This window comes from Pantherophis guttatus, chromosome 2 (assembly GCF_059756535.1).
Source record: "Pantherophis guttatus breed Tessera chromosome 2, ASM5975653v1, whole genome shotgun sequence".
Classification (NCBI taxonomy): Eukaryota; Metazoa; Chordata; class Lepidosauria; order Squamata; family Colubridae; genus Pantherophis; species Pantherophis guttatus.
Genome location: NC_142064.1, coordinates 189319115 through 189339703, shown reverse-complemented (window position 1 = coordinate 189339703; position 20589 = coordinate 189319115). Strand labels below are relative to the sequence as shown.

Here is a 20589-nt window from a genome sequence, read left to right as displayed (position 1 = left end):
CTTCTTTACTCCTCCAGCGAAGCAGTGCTGCCACTGGCTTCCATTGAAAAGCGTCCTCTAGGCAATGAAAGTCCCCCATGCAAATTTTAAAGCCGTGGCTGGGCACTGCAGGCCCATCTCCTTTTCCATCATCCTCTCCTCCCAGATCCCATTCCCACCCCGCCAGCCCTCGTGTTAGCAAAACCGGCATCAGTTGCAGCCAGGTTGGGCCAGTGTCTCAGGGCGGAGAACAGGTTGCACATCTCCCCAAATGACTGAGGCATGCCCAGCACCAACAAGGGCTGGAAGAAGCTCCAGCAAGAGTGAGGCACTGGAGAATCAGCCTTGGCCGCTTCTGCATCACCCGCTGTCGCCCTTACCTTCTCAGGCCAGGTGAGGAGTGACTGGGAAGGGAGGGTGGGGGGCGGGGCCAGCCAGTGGTGGGATCACACGACAGGAAGTCACAGCAGAGGACCCAAAGAGCCGCAGGTTGCAGACACCCGCACTAGACCAAACGGGGTCTCCTTAGCTTCTTTTCTAGCTTGCTTACCTCTGAATTTAGCATGCTGATCTTATTTTCCAATCTGATCTTCCATTTTGTTGGTACACTGATTTTTGTAAATATTTGTTGATTTTGCATCCAAGATCTTCAGTTATTATTACAGTTGCACTGTACATTAGTTTGTTTCTTACAGTGAGTGGTACTAATGTTCAATATTACAGTATTGGCATCTTTTAATATGTGCTAGCTGGGGGGGGGTTGTAACAGGCTTCAATGCAGGCAACATTTTTGTGCTATTTTAGATAATCAGTTATTTGTTTCTGTGCCTCTTGTTTTTAGTTAGAGGATTTTGTTCTTTCTGGGGAAAAAGCAGAGGAAAGGGTGGTTGGTTAGAAATGAGAGTGGTTCAATAGCTATGCTAGTTTCCTCTACTGATTCCATCTGTTTTGTTTCTCCTATCTGAACTATTCTGGCATAGCTTCAATTTCTTTGTCCTGGGTAGACCTTTGTAATTCTTCTAATTCTACTTCTGGGAATGCTTTATATTGTATTATTAATTGATAGCCTCTGTTCTGTTACTTCTGATTCAGGAAGTTGTTCTTTCGAGAACTGGTGCATTCTTTTCAGATATTCTCTTCTCATTGGACTTGATTTGTCATAACGAATCATTATTCCTTTGCTTCCAGTCACTGTATATTTGTGACGGGAAAGTAATTTTACTTCCAATGGTCCAGACCCTGCTTACAAAGGGGGGGTACTTACCTTTGCTACCGGTTCACAAATGTGAGCGTGCGTTCGTGCCCACTCGCTTCGTTCACACGTGCCACCTTCACACATGTGCAGGACCTTCTGCGTATTCGCAGAGCATCAAAAACAGGACATGATGACATCCAGGTGGGTGGGCACAGCCTCCTGCAGCCGCTGCTACCGGTTCGCCCGAACCGGATAGAACCGGCCGAATATCACCACTGCTGCTTACTCAATAACAATAGTTATTTCTCTATATATAATTTATTATTTCACACATCATTGTGTAATCATGGCTGCCAGTTTTTTATTTGGTGTTGGCTTCGTAGCGATTAAGTGTTGTCCAAGATTGTTTAGTATTATATGCAGTGTGTCATTAACACTGGGACCACTACAGCTGGTTTATCTTTATTTTTTCCATTTCAATTTTCAAATGTTAATACTTTGTGATCTTCTTTAATTCTTTCTCTTCTCTTCTACTATCACCTAGTATTGTCGTGTCAATTATCTACACTTTCTTTTTAACCACAAATTTGATGTGATTTTATCGTTTTGTATTCAGAAATTCCACAATATTTTAAACTGCTGATTTTTTTTACTATCTTTTCAGTTATCTGTTCCCACCAACTTTTCCTTATCAGCACATGATAATTTTTGCAGATGTTCCAATGAATCAGTTTGGCAGCTGTGTTGTTATTTATAATCAGCTGTGGATCTTCTCAGCAAAACTGAGTATATGATCTATTGCTGCTTCTGCTTTTTTGCATAATCTGTACTTTGAATCATTTGATGATTTTTTAGTTCTAATGTTGGCTGCATTAGTTATAATAGATTGCATATGAGCAACTAAAATCAAGCCTTCGGTTTCTTTTTTCAGTGTTCCTATTGTAAGAAATTGCCAGGTTTAGCATTATACATTTTCCCTTGATCTTTTATAGAAATTGGCCATATAATGCTTTCCCTTGCCAGCATGTTTTTATATCGTTTTTAATTATATCATTTTGATATTCTTGTTTTGTCTCCTGTACATTCAGTAAATTCCAATTTTTAACTTGCATCAATGCTTGATTTTGAAGATCCTTTACATCAGTAAATGCTTGTTTTTCTTCTTGAAAAATTTATTTGAGTTATATTTTCTTGTTTTTCGATCCAAATAATTATTAAATGGTTCATTTTATAGTCAGCCAGATGTTCAGACAGGATTTGGCGTTTTTATCTACCTATCCAGTCCTTCGTAAGGACCCTGGATACAGATGTTGATGTGCGATGGTGTTAGAGATAGGATGTGAGTTGTTCTGATTAAAGCTGCCTTTTGCAATTGACTGATGGTGAATTTGTAAAAAAAAAAAAAAGTTATTATTATTTAAATGTAATACATGCCACCCACATATTTGCAATAGTCATGCAATTGCAATTTAGATGCATAGAACTACTTATTCACCTACCAGCTTAGTGCCTTGCAGCATGTGGAAGTATATTTTGTGGAATTTCCTCCAGATGTGTCATATCTATAACCACTCTGAGAATCTTGGATACTGCAATTATTGCACACATATAGGGGGCATCAGGTTTAGAGTCTTTTTTTAAGTATTTATCTCTAAAAGTAAGTATTTTTAAAAAATATTTTGGAAAGTCTTATAAATAATGTAGCACATAGAGGGGCCTGGCAAAAATCTGGACATAGCGTTGTACAATAATTTCTGCTTCTGCAAATGAATTTTTGTCTTTTCTTCTTGCTTCTTGTCAGGGAATTGATGAAATTTAATCTGTGGCTGAGATGCTGAAGCTTTCTTAGATACTCACAGTGAATTAACAATCGAAGCAAATTCTGAACTTAAACACTGTTATCTGCAGCAGAAAAGTTTTAAAATGTATTATTGCCACACACTCAGAAGAATTAAGGGTTGATCTGTTTTATTCAGCAAAATCTTTTAGAGAAATCAGTTTTACAATTTACTAATTCCAATTGTGGGTACATGCATGCCTGCTTATTATGTATTTATTTGATGATAATTTAATTTAATTTAATTTATCACATTTCTATGCCGCCCAACTCCCAAGGGACTCTGGGCGGCATAGAAATGTGCTTATAATAAATAAGCACCACTCACTATAGAGTTTTTTTTTTAATCTACTGTTTTCTTTTTCTTGCTATGCAATTAGATAGTTATTTCCTATGTAATTAAGCCTAAAACACAATGAGAAAACAGCATTATTTTTTGCGCTTTGACCATTGACCCACTTACAAGTACACAAGAGTGAATTCTAGGTTTTAAAAAGGAACAGCTGGCCCGTTTCATATACCGATCAAGGTACAAGTACTTGAAAAATAAATATATTTAGGTTATAGGACGGACCTTGGACTATCACTTTAGTAGACATTAACTTATTAAATCTTTATGTCTCTAAAGTGACCTTTGTCCCTTGAATAAGCTGGGAGGGTGATGCAATGGGAACTTGCATCTATAAAAGGTGAACAAGGATGTTCAGGTGTACTCATTCCCTTTTGTGAAAAAAATTGATGGGCCAAAAAGGATTCAAAGATGATTCAGGGTTTGAAAGTTTTGGCAATCTTCTCAATTTGTTCAGCCCTACTATTTCAGGTAAGGACATAATTGGCATTTGGATTTCAAAATTGTAAGCCAAATGTATTTCAAGCCTAAGAGATATCTGTTATCAGAAGGGATTCAGTGTCTGAAGGGCTGTTATCAAGAATCCAGGAATGACCTATTACTGTTTCAGTATTGGACTTCTTCCTCAATGGATTGAATTACATCTGTTTCCAATGGCTTCTGCTTACCCAGTAAATTCAGGAAGGGTGGACTACTCCAAGTCTCTTCTCATGTCATCTTCAGAGACCATGGGGGAAAACCTGAGTTATGGTTTCCATTTTTTGGAATGGCATTCTCAAGATTTCCACATTTGTTTATTTAAGAAGCCACAAACCCTAGCTTTTCTGGGAAAGACAGTGATGATGACCAAGAGATCTTATGCTCCAGGGAAATTTATTGTGATAGGTAGCTTGGTATATGTATATTTGTTTACCTTATTGGATTTTGTTTAACTTGTTTAACTGATTGGATTTTGCCTTTTCTTTTTGTAAAAAGCCCAGAGTTTCAAAATTGAGCTAATCTGCAAATACTGTCAATATATTACTATGGAAAATTGGTAGCATTAAGATGTAAGTTATGTGAATTTCTGTGGGACAGGCAAGTTTTGAAATTATCATTGACTTAATTAATTTTTGTACAGAAAGAGTAAGCGGTCATAAATTTCATGCAGAAATGACAGGATCTGAGAAAAAGTCTGAAGAGAATTCTATGGGCTGAATGTTTAAACAGATTTCAGTTTCATGTCATAGCCAGATTATAATTATGTTTCAGATACACTGTGCTTCACTGCATCCAGAAAATGCTCAGCTTCTTAGACCAAAAAGAACGACACCTTTCTGGAGAGGACTTTCAAGACCAGTTGGAGCACCATGCAGGGATAACAGTGAATGCTTCACAAGAGTGTGCAGGTAATTTCCTTCTCATGCCTGAAAATGAAAAATGTTTCATGCAAGTGTTTTTACTGTTAGGATAACTGCAATTATCAGGTTATTTTGAATAGGAGAAAGGTAAAAATAAATTAACATTTCTCCAGGTCTGTATATTAGCAGAAGGAAAAAAATCAGTAGAAAAGAAATTACAAATCTAGACTTCATTTACAAAATATTTTCTATTTAATGTTAAAACTGAAAACATTAAACAGTAATTTTTAATATAGTACAGTACAGATTGAAATTAAAAACATTTTGGAAAATGAAATGCAGGCAATCTAGGACAATCTAACATGAAAACTGATTTACCTTTATTGACACATTTCTTATTCCTTGCAATTGTACATCATTACCATCAAGAACAAAAACCTCCCATTTGGATGTGCAACTCTAAAAAATGAGCTAAATAAGTACTGGTAGCACTATTGCTTTCCTGAAACAAAGCAATGCAATGTTTGCTTCAATATTACAGAAACTACTGTTAAAATACTAGATTCTTTCTTACATACGAATTAATCTTAATGTGCCTAAAATAGTAATCAGACTGATTCTTTGTTTTATTTTGTAGGAACAAACTATGTTCTTTAAGAATATTGCAAGAGTAATTATGTCTTAAGAAGAACAAGCTGTTACCTTGGATTATGCTCCCCTTTATTTATTGTCACATCTCCTAATATATATATATTTAAAGCTTTTTCAATTGGTGCTTCAGTTGTATGGACAAATGAAAGAATTTCAACTTGGCAGAAATATATGCTAATTTAATTTATAGTTTCCATCTTGTTCCAAGATGCGCTTTTATCGAAGCTACAGTAGCTTCAATTGATTTTATCTTTTATTTGTATTTTTTTTCTGTGCAAAAAAATAAAATAAATACTTGTAAGAGCAACTACAGTTTGATATTTGTCTTGCATACCATTCAAAAGAGAAAGACACATAACAATTAAGACACACTGAAAATATTCTGAGAAGAGATGGACTTTCCCAACAGATGACTCTTCTGAGCAAAAGTGATAAGATTTTGACTCTATCTAACTATTAATAGTGTTAGACAATTTCAAGCAGTTTCCAGTCTTAATGAAGCACTTAAAGAACATTAAATTATTAACAACAAGCATTTAAATACCACCAATTCCAACACTCTTCCAAGTTTTTTCCCTTTTTAATTTTTCCTATGGCTTTCAAACTTACATTGCGTAGTGGGTAATGCTGCAGTCAGCTTAATGAAAATATTTCAATGATAATTATAGGAAGTCCTGTCGCCTTCCCACTATTATGTGTTCAGGAAATGAGAGGACAGATCACAATTGCTCCCATTCTCAACCTGAAAAGATTTTCTGATCTAATGTGCAGTGCCATGGCAGAAAGGTTTATACTAAAGGATTAATTCAAGCACAGTGCTTATAAAGTTTATTACAGAAAATCTATTTGATATTTATTAAACTTAGTTTCTCCAGTTACAGTTCTGCATTGTACAAAGCATTTTAATGACACAATAGTTAAAAAGATCTTTACAAATTGAAATGCGATACCCTTTTTTCCAAATATTTAATTGCCATAAATTTGTTTAAAAATACACATTAAACGCATATTTCAGACACTAAACTTTCTATAATCTCAATACCACAAAATACATAGAATATACTATACAGATGTGGAAAAAAATCTGGTTAGTATATAATACTTTGCTCACCATTAACATACGTGAAATGCACATATACTGACTTAGAAATCCTAATTTGGAGCCCCAAAGTACCCTTTTGAAATTTCAAATGTATTGCAAAGGAAAGGAAAAGGAGAAAAATCACAGTTTTATATGTTTAGTTTTGGTTGAGAACAGATGACTAAATAGTAAATAAAAAATGTAAGTAATGGACACAGCATGTACAATGCACACAACAGACAGCCATATTGCCAATCATAATCAGTACCAAGATGCATGTTCAAGGTTACTTTTTTAAAAAAAGATTTTTTTAAAAAAAAGATAAAAGGGTACAAATAACCTCTCTCCCACCCCCCCATCCCATACGTTTGCCCAAACTAAAAGAAAACCTTCCTTACCAAATAATTTCAAATAAGATAAAGAATCTTTAATAAATATATAAGCACTTTATCCTCCATATACAAAACTTCTTAAAACCATTTAAAAGGGGAGTTTGATACAAATGTGCTTGCAGAGACTATGCCTGGACTGTGCAGCCACATTTTCAGACATCTGAATGTAATCATCATGGGACAGTGGCTGCAGTTTTGATGTTTTTTATTCACTAAGAGAGAGAAAATGGTTTTGAATCCAATATGCCAACATCATTCCTATTTTGGCAGTCACATTATCAGAAACAAAATGCTTTGCCAATAAGTTTTTAAATAGAACCAAGAAGCAAAACCAACATTTCAGTAAGTTCAACAGGTTTCTTAGTGGAAGCGGTGGTATAAATGAACTGAATTTGTTTAAAACTCGGATCAATCAGTAAATGCAGAGGGCATGAATGCATTTAGTGAAAATGCTTGCATTTCCAGAACAGCCTCACTCCAGTGAAATTGATTAGTAATTTATCTCCCATATGCTATTATAAAATGCCATAAATACATTGAACTTATCTAAAAGAATAAAACTGATCATCACACTTTGTATTGTACAGCTAAGCTGTGTTTGTTACACCCTGGGGGGAAATGAAGTTGCATAATAGTGTTCACTAGTAAAGTATACTGTTGAACCATTGGAAACTCAAATTTCCCACAATACTGTTTTCTGCTCAATTTAAAATCATTATGTCCTTGATCCAAATATTTATGAAATATTTGCTATTCAAGACTCTTATCCTATGATTTGGAGGTTGCTTTCTCCTTCCATTAGTTAAACGTATTCAACTTGATTTGCTCAGGCCCATTTAAGCCATTTTAATAAAAATACCGCAGAGTTGATTACAGGGCAAGGAATTATACATAGCAAAGTTAGTATTTCCTATAAACTGCCAAATTTGGCAAACTATACAGTTATCTGCTGCAGCTGTGACTTACTTGCCTTTGGCAAGCAAATATACCTATTGGCGCCATATGGCTGCACCTGCTTCATAACACTCTTACATGAGTTGTTTTGTATAAAATCATAGTAATTAAGCTTCAACAATCTAAAAGAAACTGAAAGCATTCCTGCATAAAATGCAAAATTTATCACCACCATCAAAATGAGGATGGTTCAACATTCAATAGATATTGTGATGTAGTTAGATGTACTATAATCTAACACAGATAATAACGAACTTTGAACAGGCTTAATTTCATCTATTTCTGCATATAGATATAGTATTAGAAACACGTATATTACAAATTGCATACTGCCATCAAAAGGTCTATAACCATTTGCTCTTCTTTACACATAAGAGACTTAAATTGTATTTGAACACGTTGGGGTCATTTAGTCTAGTACCCTGGATGTTCATTTAAGATCCAAAAGGAAGTAGCCAAGTATGTACAAAATCACTGGGTCCTAGACTAAATTTGCCATCAGAACTTCATTTTAGAATGGAATGTGCCAATTGTTTTCTAACCTATTCCTAACGCCCAAAATGAAACTTTTATAACCTCTCAGTCTAATACAGTCTGAAAAATTAACTGCCAACACTCTGGTAAAGCATTTCAAGATCTCTAGTGGATTTCATCCTACCATTTGTGAATTGTTCTCCTAAAACTCAGCAAGTTTTTTGGGGAGAGGGGGGGAAGACGGGGGATGAAAGATCAAAATTATTTGTGCGATGAAGCAATTCATTTTGCTCACTCAGGTGTAAAGTATTAAGCCATCTTATAAAGACGCATCACTGGGATATATTAAAACACTGATATGTGTTAATACTCAGTCATGGACTCGATAATATATAATATTCCAGAGTTTTCAAACGAAAATAATTGAACAATTTCTGTTATGGGCCGAGATGTACACGCAATGGGCTCAATACAAATTAAGTCCAACTCAACTAAGGAAAGTCACTTGCCTTTGAACTTTAAGTTTATTACGTTCTTGCACTTAACAATGAACTTTGGCAAATTACTCATGCACTCCTGAGATCATTGAATTCTTAAGTTAGGTGCAGTGGTGAAATCCAATTTTTTTTTTTACTACCAGTTCTGTGGGCGTGGCTTGGTTTGCGTGGTGTGGCTTGGTGGGCATGGCAGGGGAAGGATACTGCAAAATCTCCATTCCCACCCCACTCCAGGGGAAGGATACTGCAAAATCCCCATTCCTTCCCCACTCCTGGGGGAAGGATATTGCAAAATCTCCATTCCCACCCAACTCTGGGGCCAGCCAGAGGTGGTATTTACTGGTTCTCTGAATTACTCAAAATTTCCACTACCGGTTCTCCGAACTACTCAAAATTTCCGCTACCTGTTCTCCAGAACCTGTCAGAACTTGCTGGATTTCACCCCTGCTTAGGTGGCATTTTAAAAGTTGATAATTTGATTTCAATTGCCTGAAAATTCGACTGATCACTTAAATTGGAAAACAAACGATTTATTATGAATAAACAAGCAGTTTATTTAGGACACCCAAATAAGACCTCCACGAGACAGCTATTGCAACAGGTAAACTCATTGCAGCTTAAGTCTACATTTAAACCTAGAGAAGCCTTGCTAAATTAATAAAGAGACAAACACTTAGGAAGTATCTGGAGATATATAAAAAATCAGTCTGATATATACTATTCTAGTTTTAAAAACAATAGATTAAAAAAGAGACATTTTCTTACTGCTAGTCTATGTTAAATGGGTACAAAAGGAAGCAAACTAGTCAAATGATCATTGCAGCACCTTATAAGAAGAGCGCCTATAATCCACGCTGGGATAATGTAAAGATTTTACTATAATAAATGTGTCAGGCACTTTCAAATGTCAAGGATGTTGACTTTTGATATTAGCAAGAAAATTAGTCTTGGAAAATTAGCTATTTATTATTTGACGCTAGCAGGAATCTGTGCTCTTCCTCTTGAATCTATGGTTTATGAAAATGCATATATTTTAAAATTGCTTTTCACAATTGATATTTTTACTCAAGCAGCTTACATGAAATAAACACTGAAAGCCCGCTAAAATATTTCTTTAACTCTTTAATCTCTGTGTTGAGAGTAAATACAATAATGTTTGCTAAGGGAGCAATTTAAAAAATCTTCTCCAAGATAGCTGCTCACACTGACTGAAAGGAACACAAGTATGTGGAACACTAGTACGTTGCAATTTCATATAAACAGATGGGTTTTCCCATTATTGATTAGCTAAGGTGATTTTTGCACATAGTAAATTTACAGTGATAATTCAATCACTTACATGGCAAAACCACAATATACTTTTTTGTATAAACAAAATGCTGTATGGTTGTGCCTACATGTTTTTCTTCTGCTCTCACAACTCATTCTTGTGCTGCAGGGTGCAACAGTAAGCTTTAATGACATCGAATACAAACCAAGTGATTAGCAACTTCAACGAAACAGATCGTAAGTATCAGGGTATAAAAGAAACCATGTATCCCATCAGGATACAAATCTCTATGAATATACAAACTATTCTTTAGTTGTTATAATTTATGAAGCTACTGAACTTTCACTGTCCCAAAGATACTGCAATACTAATTGGTGTAAAATTCTATCCTTCTTTCAAAACTCGCCATCATTTTGGCACATAGCTTATACAGCTAGACATAATTTTAGTGCAATTGTTTTCTTGAACATGCATGTTCACATCTGGGTGGGTTTTAGGAACAAGGGCAGGCAAAGCAGCATATCACAATTCCACAACGAAAAGGTTTAGAGTCTGACTCTAAAGCACGAGCAACATGAATTGTCAACAAATGACAGCCACTAGAATTAGGAAAAGGAAGTACAATTTTACTGCTGGAGACTGACTGGATACCAGGTCCTAAGTGTAAAACGTCTTGTAAACAGTATTTAAAATCTTCATCTAAAAAGGCATAAGGCACACCAGACATGATAGGGACGCTAAAGCAGTATTTTTTTTCTTTTAGTCAGATAAGCACCTTCTATGAAAAGGTACCTTGCTTATTAACCTTAAAGCAGATTTTCATGCATGATTCTTGCTGATCACAGTTATTTCATTATAATTAAATAATCTGTTCCCATCACAAACATTTAACATTAATGAATGTGCCACAGAATGGCATAAAAGCAAAATTTCAAATTAATTGGACCGAACAGTTTAAAATGTCCCTGTAATTCACAGGTCTATTCTCTACCCCGTCTTGTCCATTACATAATTCTGACAAAGACAGATGTTTGTCACACATGGCGTTTTCTGATGAAGCATGTCAGTTTCACATAAGGAATTACTACTGTTAGAAGCTTTGGTGTCTAACAATTACAAGTTAGGAAATAAAAGAGGCTGCACCAAAGTATGAGATTGTCCATCTGAAACCATTCCTATTTTATACTTGGAGACTGAAGTCCATTGTGACTCACATCACATTGAATATTGCATTAAATGCAATATTTTGTAACGTACTGAGATTATTAGTGTTAAGACATGTGTTTCGAAACTGATTTGCCATACAAATACTTGAATATTTTGACTTCAAATGATTTAATTGATGATGAAGTTATAACCTTGGAACTTAGCACATCAATAAAACTGTGGCCATCATTAAGGGTTGACTTAAATATGCAGGAAAATGTGTGTGTCTACACTTTAAAATCTATCAACCCTGACTTTCTCTTACAAGCTCCACCATCACAAGACATTACAGAATAACAAAGCTCACAAAATACTTAAATAAAGTGTCTACATTTAATCTTCACTAAGTACTTGATTAGGTAAAATTCATAGGAAAAACAGCTAAGTTTTAAACCAGCCCCAAAACACAGCTTTTAAAAACAAATTAAAATAAATAAGTTTTAAAACAGATTTGTTAGGCATCATTATTAGAATTCCAATCCAATTGCAAATCAGTGAATCCATTTTACATTAAAACATTGCAGAGTTTAAACTATTTTTAAATATTCTTTTTTAAAATGGGGTCAGCTGAAAAAGTTCATTAACACAATGTTTGGAGGTTCTTACACACATGATGCTGGGAGACACAGGAAAGTGTTCCTTTCTCTTTGATTTCACTTTCTTTGCTTTCATTATGGCAGTCTTCCTTATTTTTTTTTATGACACAGTGTTGAAAAAAAATCAGAGGCAGCAAGCCTCTTACTTCAATCCAGTTATAACTTGGCATCCACACGCAACCAATGTAATCCCTGTCGGGTGTAATGTACCAGATCTGTCATAACACTTGCATTAAAGATCAGAGGACCCATAACTTTGTCCAGTTCTGCAAAAAATTCTATAGAAAAAAAAAAAGAAAAATAATCAGATTGAAAAAGACTGTTTCCCATGACATCTCCCAAAACAAATTGATAGAAATCACATGCCTTGTTAGTTTTTATAAAACTACAGTATAATCCAAAAAGAGATTGGAAAATATATCAAAGCTTTATTGCTTTAATTGACTCAGCAGCAACGATTTCTTCTTCTTCTTTTTTAATTGAAAAAAGTTCACTCTCCTGGAGTATAAATTAATGCAATTCAATCTTACCCTTTTGTTCTCTGGCAAGCTGATCTGCTTGGTCCCAAATTTCAGTGGCATACAGAAAGTTGGAAGTAACCTGGACGTAGCTGGCTGCCATCTGATGTATCCTCTGTGGAATAGTAACTGAAGAAGCACTCCCTGAAGGGTTGGTTGACCCTGACGAGTAATTTCCTGAATTCCCTGGAGACAATTTTGGTGAAACTGGAGATGGCATGCTGACAGGTTTGCTAAAAATTAAAAGGGGAAACTTTCTTTACTAACACTTGCAAAACTACAAAACTCCTATAAAGTTACATAATTCAAAACCTGCATTCTGCTATTAACTATAGAAACACAATTTCAATATTTGTGCCCTGAGTTATCTGGTAGCTGCAGCAGAAACCCATGTAGCATCCAGTATTAAACCTCCTTTAAACACCTTTTCTAAGGAGGTAACTGAATATAAGGAGTACTATGCACTCCTTGTTTTATAAATTATTTTTTATGTTTAATTGTAATTTCTCTGATTGTTGTGCATAGCCCAGGGTAGTTGAGAGACAGGCAGCATACAATTTCTGTCCATCTAATTTTTCAAACACACAAACACGTATGTGTGTGTTTATGTTTATTCTGCAAAATGAATTATGATTGGGGTCCATGTGTACAATCTCTTATTTAAACCATTCAAACTGCTTATAAGTGTTCAGTGATATTATTAGTGTTATAATGGTACTACTACCACTGCTCTGGTAGATGATATAATTATGCAATAAAATCCCCTTCCCCTTTATTTGTGAAAATTTGACAGAAGTCTGCATAAAAAGTTTGAATCTATCAGGAGAAAACAGAAAAGTTCTGTCATATAAAACATATATATAGGAAATATTTAGCCACAAATTAATTAAAAAGTAAAGACTTATAGAACAACTGCTTTTATAATGCTTCAAAACTGGATAGGAATTTCAGATATCCATTTCATATTTTCACTGTTTAATTCATGCCTTCATACAAAAGACCCAATAATGCATTACATAAATGCTTACCTTCCCATACCAGGTGATGGGGCTTGAGAATTGTTATAGGAATTCTGTTTAGGAAAAACCCAGAAATTTCAAAATTAATGCAAATTCAATACTATACGTTCTACAACAACAAATTTCTAAAAAACCGAATCAATCCATGAAGTGCTTTGATATAGTCCATTTAAAACATGTTACAGCACCAGGAAGAATTTGAGTAAGAATGGAAGTCAAATCTAGGCATAATCACTACTAAAATGAAGTGTAAACATGTCTGCATAATTAAATAAGTGACACAATAAACTTTCCAAAGGCATTATTGCTAAATTATATATCAATGATAACATTTATTTAGGAAAAGACTAACAAAATTTCAAATTATAAATTAATACATTTTTAAAAAACACACATTTTTACCTTCAAATGTTCAGTCAGTGTCTTGGAATATTTTAACGCACTTTCCTTCTTCAGCTTGAAAAGTCTTAAATATAAGAGGGACTGGCATCTCAGACTAATAAAAAGAAGAATGCTACTATTTTAGAAATTTGCTAATAAAAGATCCTCACTGATCTTTAATTTTATTTATTTATTTATTTATTTTGTCAGATTTATATGCCGCCCTTCTCCTGCAGGACTCGGGGTGGCTCACAACAATAAAACAACCAGACAATAAATAAGAGTTAAATGATATTAAAACTAATTTAAAATCCCCAATCCCCAAGTTAAAATCTACAACAGATCAGGGAAGTTGGTGAAAAAGCCATGTCTTTAGGTTGGCGCAGAAGGTGCCATCTGGAGCTCAGTGGGCAACCCATTCCAGAGGGTCGGTGCGACCACAGAGAACGCCCTCATCCTGGGGACCGTCAGCTGACATTGTCTAGCCGAGGGGACCCAGAGGATGGCAGCCCTATGTGAGCGCACTGGGTGGTAGAGATTACACTTCTACTGAGATTCTTTAAAAATAGCTTTTTAAAAATTGAAATAGTCAAATTTCAATAAAGATTAAAAAGAAATGCAAGTATTAAAACTCAATTAGGCTTTTTTGCTTTATTATTAATAATACAGTGAATAATTATTTATTTTTATAGTGACTGTGTTGCTTTCAGATATTAAACTAGAATAGTAATATATGCTTTATCTGACCACACACAAAATGAAAGTATGCCCAAATACATTTTGCCTCTAACTATTCCCATTCTTTCTAATTTAGTTCTGAATACATACCATAGTACTGCTAGCCTTTTGTCTGCAGCAGTTGCATCTGGTGCTGAGCAATTCTTTAGCTTCATAGTGTACCTTCAACCAAAAAAGAAGACAAATAATACATTTTAAAACTCTTTTTCGCTTTTAGTTTTAAAAAATATATCGCCCAAAACGCTTATATACTAAGCATTCTCCATTTCTTAAAACCATGTCAAGTATAGCAAAATACACTGTACAAAGCTAAGAATTAAGAAAGTGTTTTAAATGATAGTTCTGCAAACACTTGCAAAATATTAACTTTTTCTATATAAGATTTAATACCTTACTTTGGCCACAAACTAAATAATAAAAACCCAATGATATATCCTGTTATACTCCTAGTTGGCAAGTCAATTTAGTTCAGATATTGACTCAGTGCCTAGAGACTGTGAGAATCTGGATGGGAGGAACCAAATCCAACTTAACCTAGGAAAATGTAGTGGGACTGGGTTTGGGTCCCCTTGGATCTGGTGCCATGTTTAACTCTTGCTGGGGCTGCTTTCCCTTGGATAGAGCTGGTGCACAATTTGGGGTGGGGGCATTCCAGACTACAACGCCGCCTCAAGGAGCAAGCTAGGGGAACCTTTGGACAGATTCATTTCATTCAACAATTGGACAGATTCATCTCATGCAGCAACTGCACCCATTCCTAGACGGGAAGGCCTTGCTTACAATCATTTACTTCCTAATCATTTTCCAGTTAGATCACAATGCGAGTTACATGGCTTCCCTTGAAGACAATCTGGAAGTTACAACTAGTCTGGAATGCAGCAAAATGCAAAGTTTTGAGTAGTTTGTCTGTACTTCTCCACTGCTCTCCAGTTTCGTTCCAGGTGCAATTCAAAGTGTATCATATCAGAGAAGGTGGGCATGTTTGCTCCAGATGCTGTAAATGTTGCCGTCTGCTGGGACCTAGAAAGTAGGCCACTACTACTCTCCTTGCTTTCCTGAAGGCATTGGAAGAACTGATTCTTTTATGCGCTGAGTTAGGATGAGGCTGTAGTCTGGTCAATGTAAATATTGCTGAATGGGCCATTGGGAGTTTTTGATGTTGATTTGATTGACTCCTTATATTTTTATTGCTATTTTTGTGAGCCATCCAGAATTATTGTACAAAAAAAAACTGCCATGTAAGTCTTATAAACAGATGTTGGCAACTGAAGAACACCTCTAGAACCAACTATTATTAGTATATCACTTAGGAGTACAATTCCCTATTGTGTCCCTATTCTGGTAATTATACTAATTGATTGTCTATATAACTTACTTGATGAGCTCCACAGTTTCAGAATACATAGGGAATGGGGACTTGGATTCCTGAGCATTTTTCTCCAATGCATTCCCACATTCAATAAATGAAACTACAGCATCAAGGTAAAAAACAGCTTTTTCAAACCTGTCAGACTAAAAAAAAAAAAAAAGGTCTTACATGGAGATTTATGACAACGTCAAAGAATTCACCTTAAAAGGATTCAATCAGCAGACAATACATTTTTCTTACCAGTTTATCAGCATTATGTTTTAATTTCTTTGCTTCTTGCAAATAGTGATCTGCTGAGTAGCTTCTGCAACATAAAATGAAATGGTAACATTACAAAATGTCTAATCTTTGTTGCTCTGCTTATTTCATTATTTGTGTCTATTTGAGGATGGAGTGCAAAGGGTGTTTATTCAAAACATTTATATAGCTAGCCATCTTGCAACAAACTCTGAGTGGCTCCCACAAAATAAAAAAATATCCATAATAAAACATAAAAGCCATATTAAAGCTATTAAAGCCATAAACATTAAAACAAAAAACCTGGCACTAAATGAAGCTTCTGACATGCAGTCATCTTATCCTATCTCGGAGATGATGGGAAAAGCTCAAGTTTTCAACACTTTTTGGAAGGCTAGGAAGGTAGAAGCCTGCTGAACTTCAGGGTAAACAGCTATTGTACCATAGGACAATAGCTGCCACAGAAAAGGCACACTTCCTAATTCCCGTGAAGTGGCAAAGTTTAACAGAAGGGACTAGGAGTGGGCTAAGTATCTCATTTAATGAGACAGAATAAAAAAAATGGAATGAAATGGAGAAGCCTGCCTAAATTGTCACTAATTTGGCATGGGAAATAACTTTTCTTGGGTTGCACAATTATATACTGATACCAGGAGCAGTAAACACTTCTAATACTATTTAGGATACTGTGCCAGAAACAGTGATGAAATAGTCATCTCCCTGCCTTCAAAACAAACACAAACCCTCTTATCTCCTCCAAGACATAACTCCAGCCTAGTAATGTTCACTGTTCTTCAATCTGCACTGATATAATGCAGAGCTTTTAGAACAGGGGTCCCCAACTCGTGCGTGGCATGCTAGAAACCGGTCCACACAAACTAGTCCACCCCATCTGTGGAATGCAGAAAGCACATGAAACCACGCCTTCGGTCCATAGAAAAACCTCTCTCCATGGTCCCTGATGCCCAAAAGGTTGGGGGGGGGGGACTCTGTTTTAGAATACTGGTGTAAATGGACGATGTTCCTGTATTGGTGCTTAGCATTAGATCCTGTGTACAGCATATGTACATCTGTACATCTCTGTGAATAACAGATATACTGGATTATAGTATATCACTAAAGCTTTGGATTGAGCTTTGACTCAACTGCCTGCAATGTGTTCACAGGCTGAATATACAGTAATGAATTTGGGTCAGATTTTGCATGATTGTCAGAAAAAGTACCTTTGGGATCTTAGGTTATATCTATGGAGATTCTCAGTCATCCAGGTCATGGTTGTCCCAAAGGTGTTTTTTCAAGAGGCAACTGGACTTTCTGGTTTTCCTTTGAAGAGCTGAGCTGAAGAAGCTTCTTCAAAGAAAAACCAGAAAGTCCAGCTGCCTCTTTAAAAAGCACCTTTGGGACAACCATGACCTGTATGACTGAGAATCTCCATAGATGTATCGTAGACTGGAAAGTCAGTTCAAAATACTGTTCAGCTTCTGTGAACAACCTTATTCATCAGCAATTTTTAAAATATAAGAAAGCAACAGTATTTTATTATATTGGCACCCCAAAAATGTAGCACTACAAAACTGGAATGCCCCTCTGGATTTTTTGTAGCACAAACAGGTCAGACCTGTTAATGGAACAAATTAATTAATAGAACAAATCTGATAACAGGACTCAGAACAAGCATAAAACAACAACAGAGCATTTTAACTCTCAGGACATTCTACTACAGATGAATGCTCATGAATGGTTATAAAATGTGTTCATCTTAAAAAGTGCTGGCAGATTCTTTTTGATTTTTGTTTACCATAGATCCTTCTATAACTTTTATCAAATTACAGTATAGTTTATGAAAAAAAATTAATATGAACTATACCCAAACATTTCTGCAGAATTCTAGCAACAAAACCATGCACCTGGTTTTCATCTTTGTTCTCACCTGTCATCAAATACTAGCTTTGCTCTTCGGGACTTTGAACTATCGGAACTTGTGACGGAGGCAGAAGGACAATTAGAAGAATTATTTAAAACCTTTTCCTTGGAAAAAACAGAATACAGTTAATTAAAACATGTTTGGAAGGAGAGGCTTTGCAATTGCCAAGTTCAGGCTAGTTAAATGCAACCCAGATGTTTGCCACAAATCTAACTTGACAAACAAAGGTGTTAACCATAATAATAAATTCAAAACAGAAAGCAGATGGAATTTTAATAATTATGCTATTATAATTTGCATGAATATTGTTAATACAGTAATTATTTTGCATCATTTAATACTTCAATTATAAAGCTTTTTTGGCTCTGTAATGGTATACTAACTTACGTTGAGCTAGGCTATGCAGCAAATATTTGACAAAAAATAGGCTTCATCCCATTTAACTTTTTTTCCCCCAACAGAGCTTTTCATCTAAAAAATAGTAGTAGAATTTGCAAAATGGACAAAATCATATTCTGCATGCTTGAATTTATTTCTTAGCAAGTTGGGATGGGTGAGGGGATGGGAAGTGGATGGCTACCAATATGTTTGGCCATCTGTATATCCTTGGATTAAATATTCAACTATTTCCCTGCTGTAAAAATATAAGCTTATTTAGGAATGCCAACATTAATTGGGATCATATCAATTAGCTCAGCTCTCAATATTATCTACACAATCTGATCTGTTCCTCAACATCTTAAACTCAGCTCAAACATCTTCAGGGAAGAGCAGGGGTGAAATCTAAACATTTTTGCTACCGGTTCTGTGGGTGGAGCTTAATTAGTGGGCGGGGCTTGGTGGTAAGGTGACTGGAAGGGCCTGGCTTGTTGGTCAGGTGGGCATGGCCAAGTCAATGTCACTTCTTTGCCCTTTTTTAACCTACAAAACAAAACACAACACAACTGGCTCACCCACAATATAAAAACAGCTGTGCTAGACCCAAAATGGCCCCTGCAACAAGCAGGAACCTCACACAGCCACAAAAAGCCCAAAAAACCAACTTTCACACTTTACACACACACAACACAACACAACTGGCTCACCCACAATGTAAAAGCAGCTGTGCTAGACCCAAAATGGCCCCTGCAACAAGCAGGAACCTCACATAGCCACAAAAAGCCCAAAAAACCAACTTTCACACTTTATACACACAAAATTCCACATACAGCTTTGTGAGATTTTGTGTGATTTTGTAGTTAGAGTGAAACACTACAGAAACACACTAAATCTCACAAAGCTGCACAAATATTATTTTATTTTTATTTATTTTTATTTTTATATAAAAGCAACTAAATTTAAAACTTCCTAAACTTTAAACAGCTAGGTCTAAAAAAAGAACAACTAAAAAAAAACCCCCAATTAACTATTTTTTTAAAGATCCCAAAGGGGAAAAAAAACTTACCCAATAGAACAGGGGTCTCCAACCTTGGCAACTTTAAGACTTGTAGACTCAACTCCCAGAATTCCTCAGCCAGCTTTGCTTTGCTGGCTGAGGAATTCTGGGAGTTGAAGTCCACAATTCCCTGCCTGCTTGATTGCAGGCAGGGAGATTCAGTTGCTTGCTGATGTAATCGATTGCAGGGATTACAGCAAGGCGTTGCGACCAATGTAAGTAAGCAAGCTAAGGGGGGAAGGGGAGGGATTTTTGCTACCGATTAGCAGGCAGAGCCATTTAAAAGGAAAAAAGTTTTTTTCTTTTACATGGCTCTGGCGATCCAAGCTGAGTTGCCTGATTAGCAGGCAACTCAGCTGGGATGGTCAGAGCTTGGCTGGTCAGAGCCATTTAAAAGAAAAAAAAAGGCTCTGATGATCGCGTGGCTCATGGGGCATGGGGAGCGGGGGCAGGGATTTTTGCTACCGGTTCTCCGAACTGCCCACCGCCATTGCGACCTACTCGCCCAAGCCGGTCCAAACCAGGAGCATTTCACCCCTGGGGAAGAGGCATTTACTTGGGCATTTACACATTTAGGGACTCAATTGATGCAATGTTCCAAACCACATGGACATACCTGTTTTACAAAGAGGGGCATGATGTGTAAGACAACTAAGTGCCTCTGGTATTAGGAAGAGGATTAATGGCAGGCCTAAGTTTTAATGCAGGACATTTTTAAAAATAAAGTTTATATACCGTATTTTTTGGAGTATAAGACACACTTCCCCCCCCCCAAAAGAGTGTGAAAATTTGGGTGCGTTTTATACTCCAAATGTAGCTCCGCCCACCCACCGGCCCCCACCCTTTGGCCTCTGCCTCCCAGCAATTTACTTCCTTGCAGCAAGCAACAAACAACAAAACAGGCCATTTCAGCTTCACCGCCCTGAGTCCTTCGGGAGTAGGGCGGTATACAAATCAAATAAACTAAACTAAGCACAGACTGATTAGCACAAGCAGTTTATTGTTGGTTGGATCAACCTCCTGACCCTCAGCTATTTCAGGCTGCAAGGATTGCCATTGCCTATTGCCATGCGGGCCTCCGCTGCTTGCTGCAAGCAGGCAAATTGCTGGGAGGCAGATTTTTTTTTCTTGTGCTGAAAATGAAACT

General features: G+C 36.2%; 2 protein-coding genes across 16 annotated transcripts in view; one reads left to right on the top strand and one right to left on the bottom strand.

Moving 5' to 3' along the window:
- The first annotated feature begins 3721 nt into the window (after window positions 1-3721).
- Window positions 3722-5517, top strand: LEAP2 (liver enriched antimicrobial peptide 2). Its single transcript, XM_034404667.3, has 3 exons — window positions 3722-3831; window positions 4612-4748; window positions 5338-5517. Exons 1-3 carry the CDS (start codon window positions 3772-3774, stop codon window positions 5372-5374), a joined length of 234 nt encoding a protein of 77 aa, XP_034260558.1. The 5' UTR covers window positions 3722-3771; the 3' UTR covers window positions 5375-5517.
- A 3761-nt stretch (window positions 5518-9278) lies between these two features.
- Window positions 9279-20589, bottom strand: part of AFF4 (ALF transcription elongation factor 4) — a 57147-nt gene continuing 45836 nt past the window's right edge. For 14 of the 15 annotated variants that reach the window (XM_034404691.2, XM_087883639.1, XM_060688558.2 and 11 more), the window contains 8 exons: window positions 18014-18111; window positions 16087-16150; window positions 15853-15989; window positions 14568-14639; window positions 13761-13854; window positions 13368-13411; window positions 12352-12572; window positions 9279-12099 (listed from right to left, as the gene is read on the bottom strand). In XM_034404691.2, the coding sequence (XP_034260582.1) occupies window positions 11978-12099; window positions 12352-12572; window positions 13368-13411; window positions 13761-13854; window positions 14568-14639; window positions 15853-15989; window positions 16087-16150; window positions 18014-18111 (852 nt within the window). In that variant the 3' untranslated portion in view covers window positions 9279-11977. Of the gene's footprint in view, window positions 12100-12351; window positions 12573-13367; window positions 13412-13760; window positions 13855-14567; window positions 14640-15848; window positions 15990-16086; window positions 16151-18013; window positions 18112-20589 lie in introns of those variants that run through there. The other variant, XM_087883638.1, reaches the window with a different exon arrangement.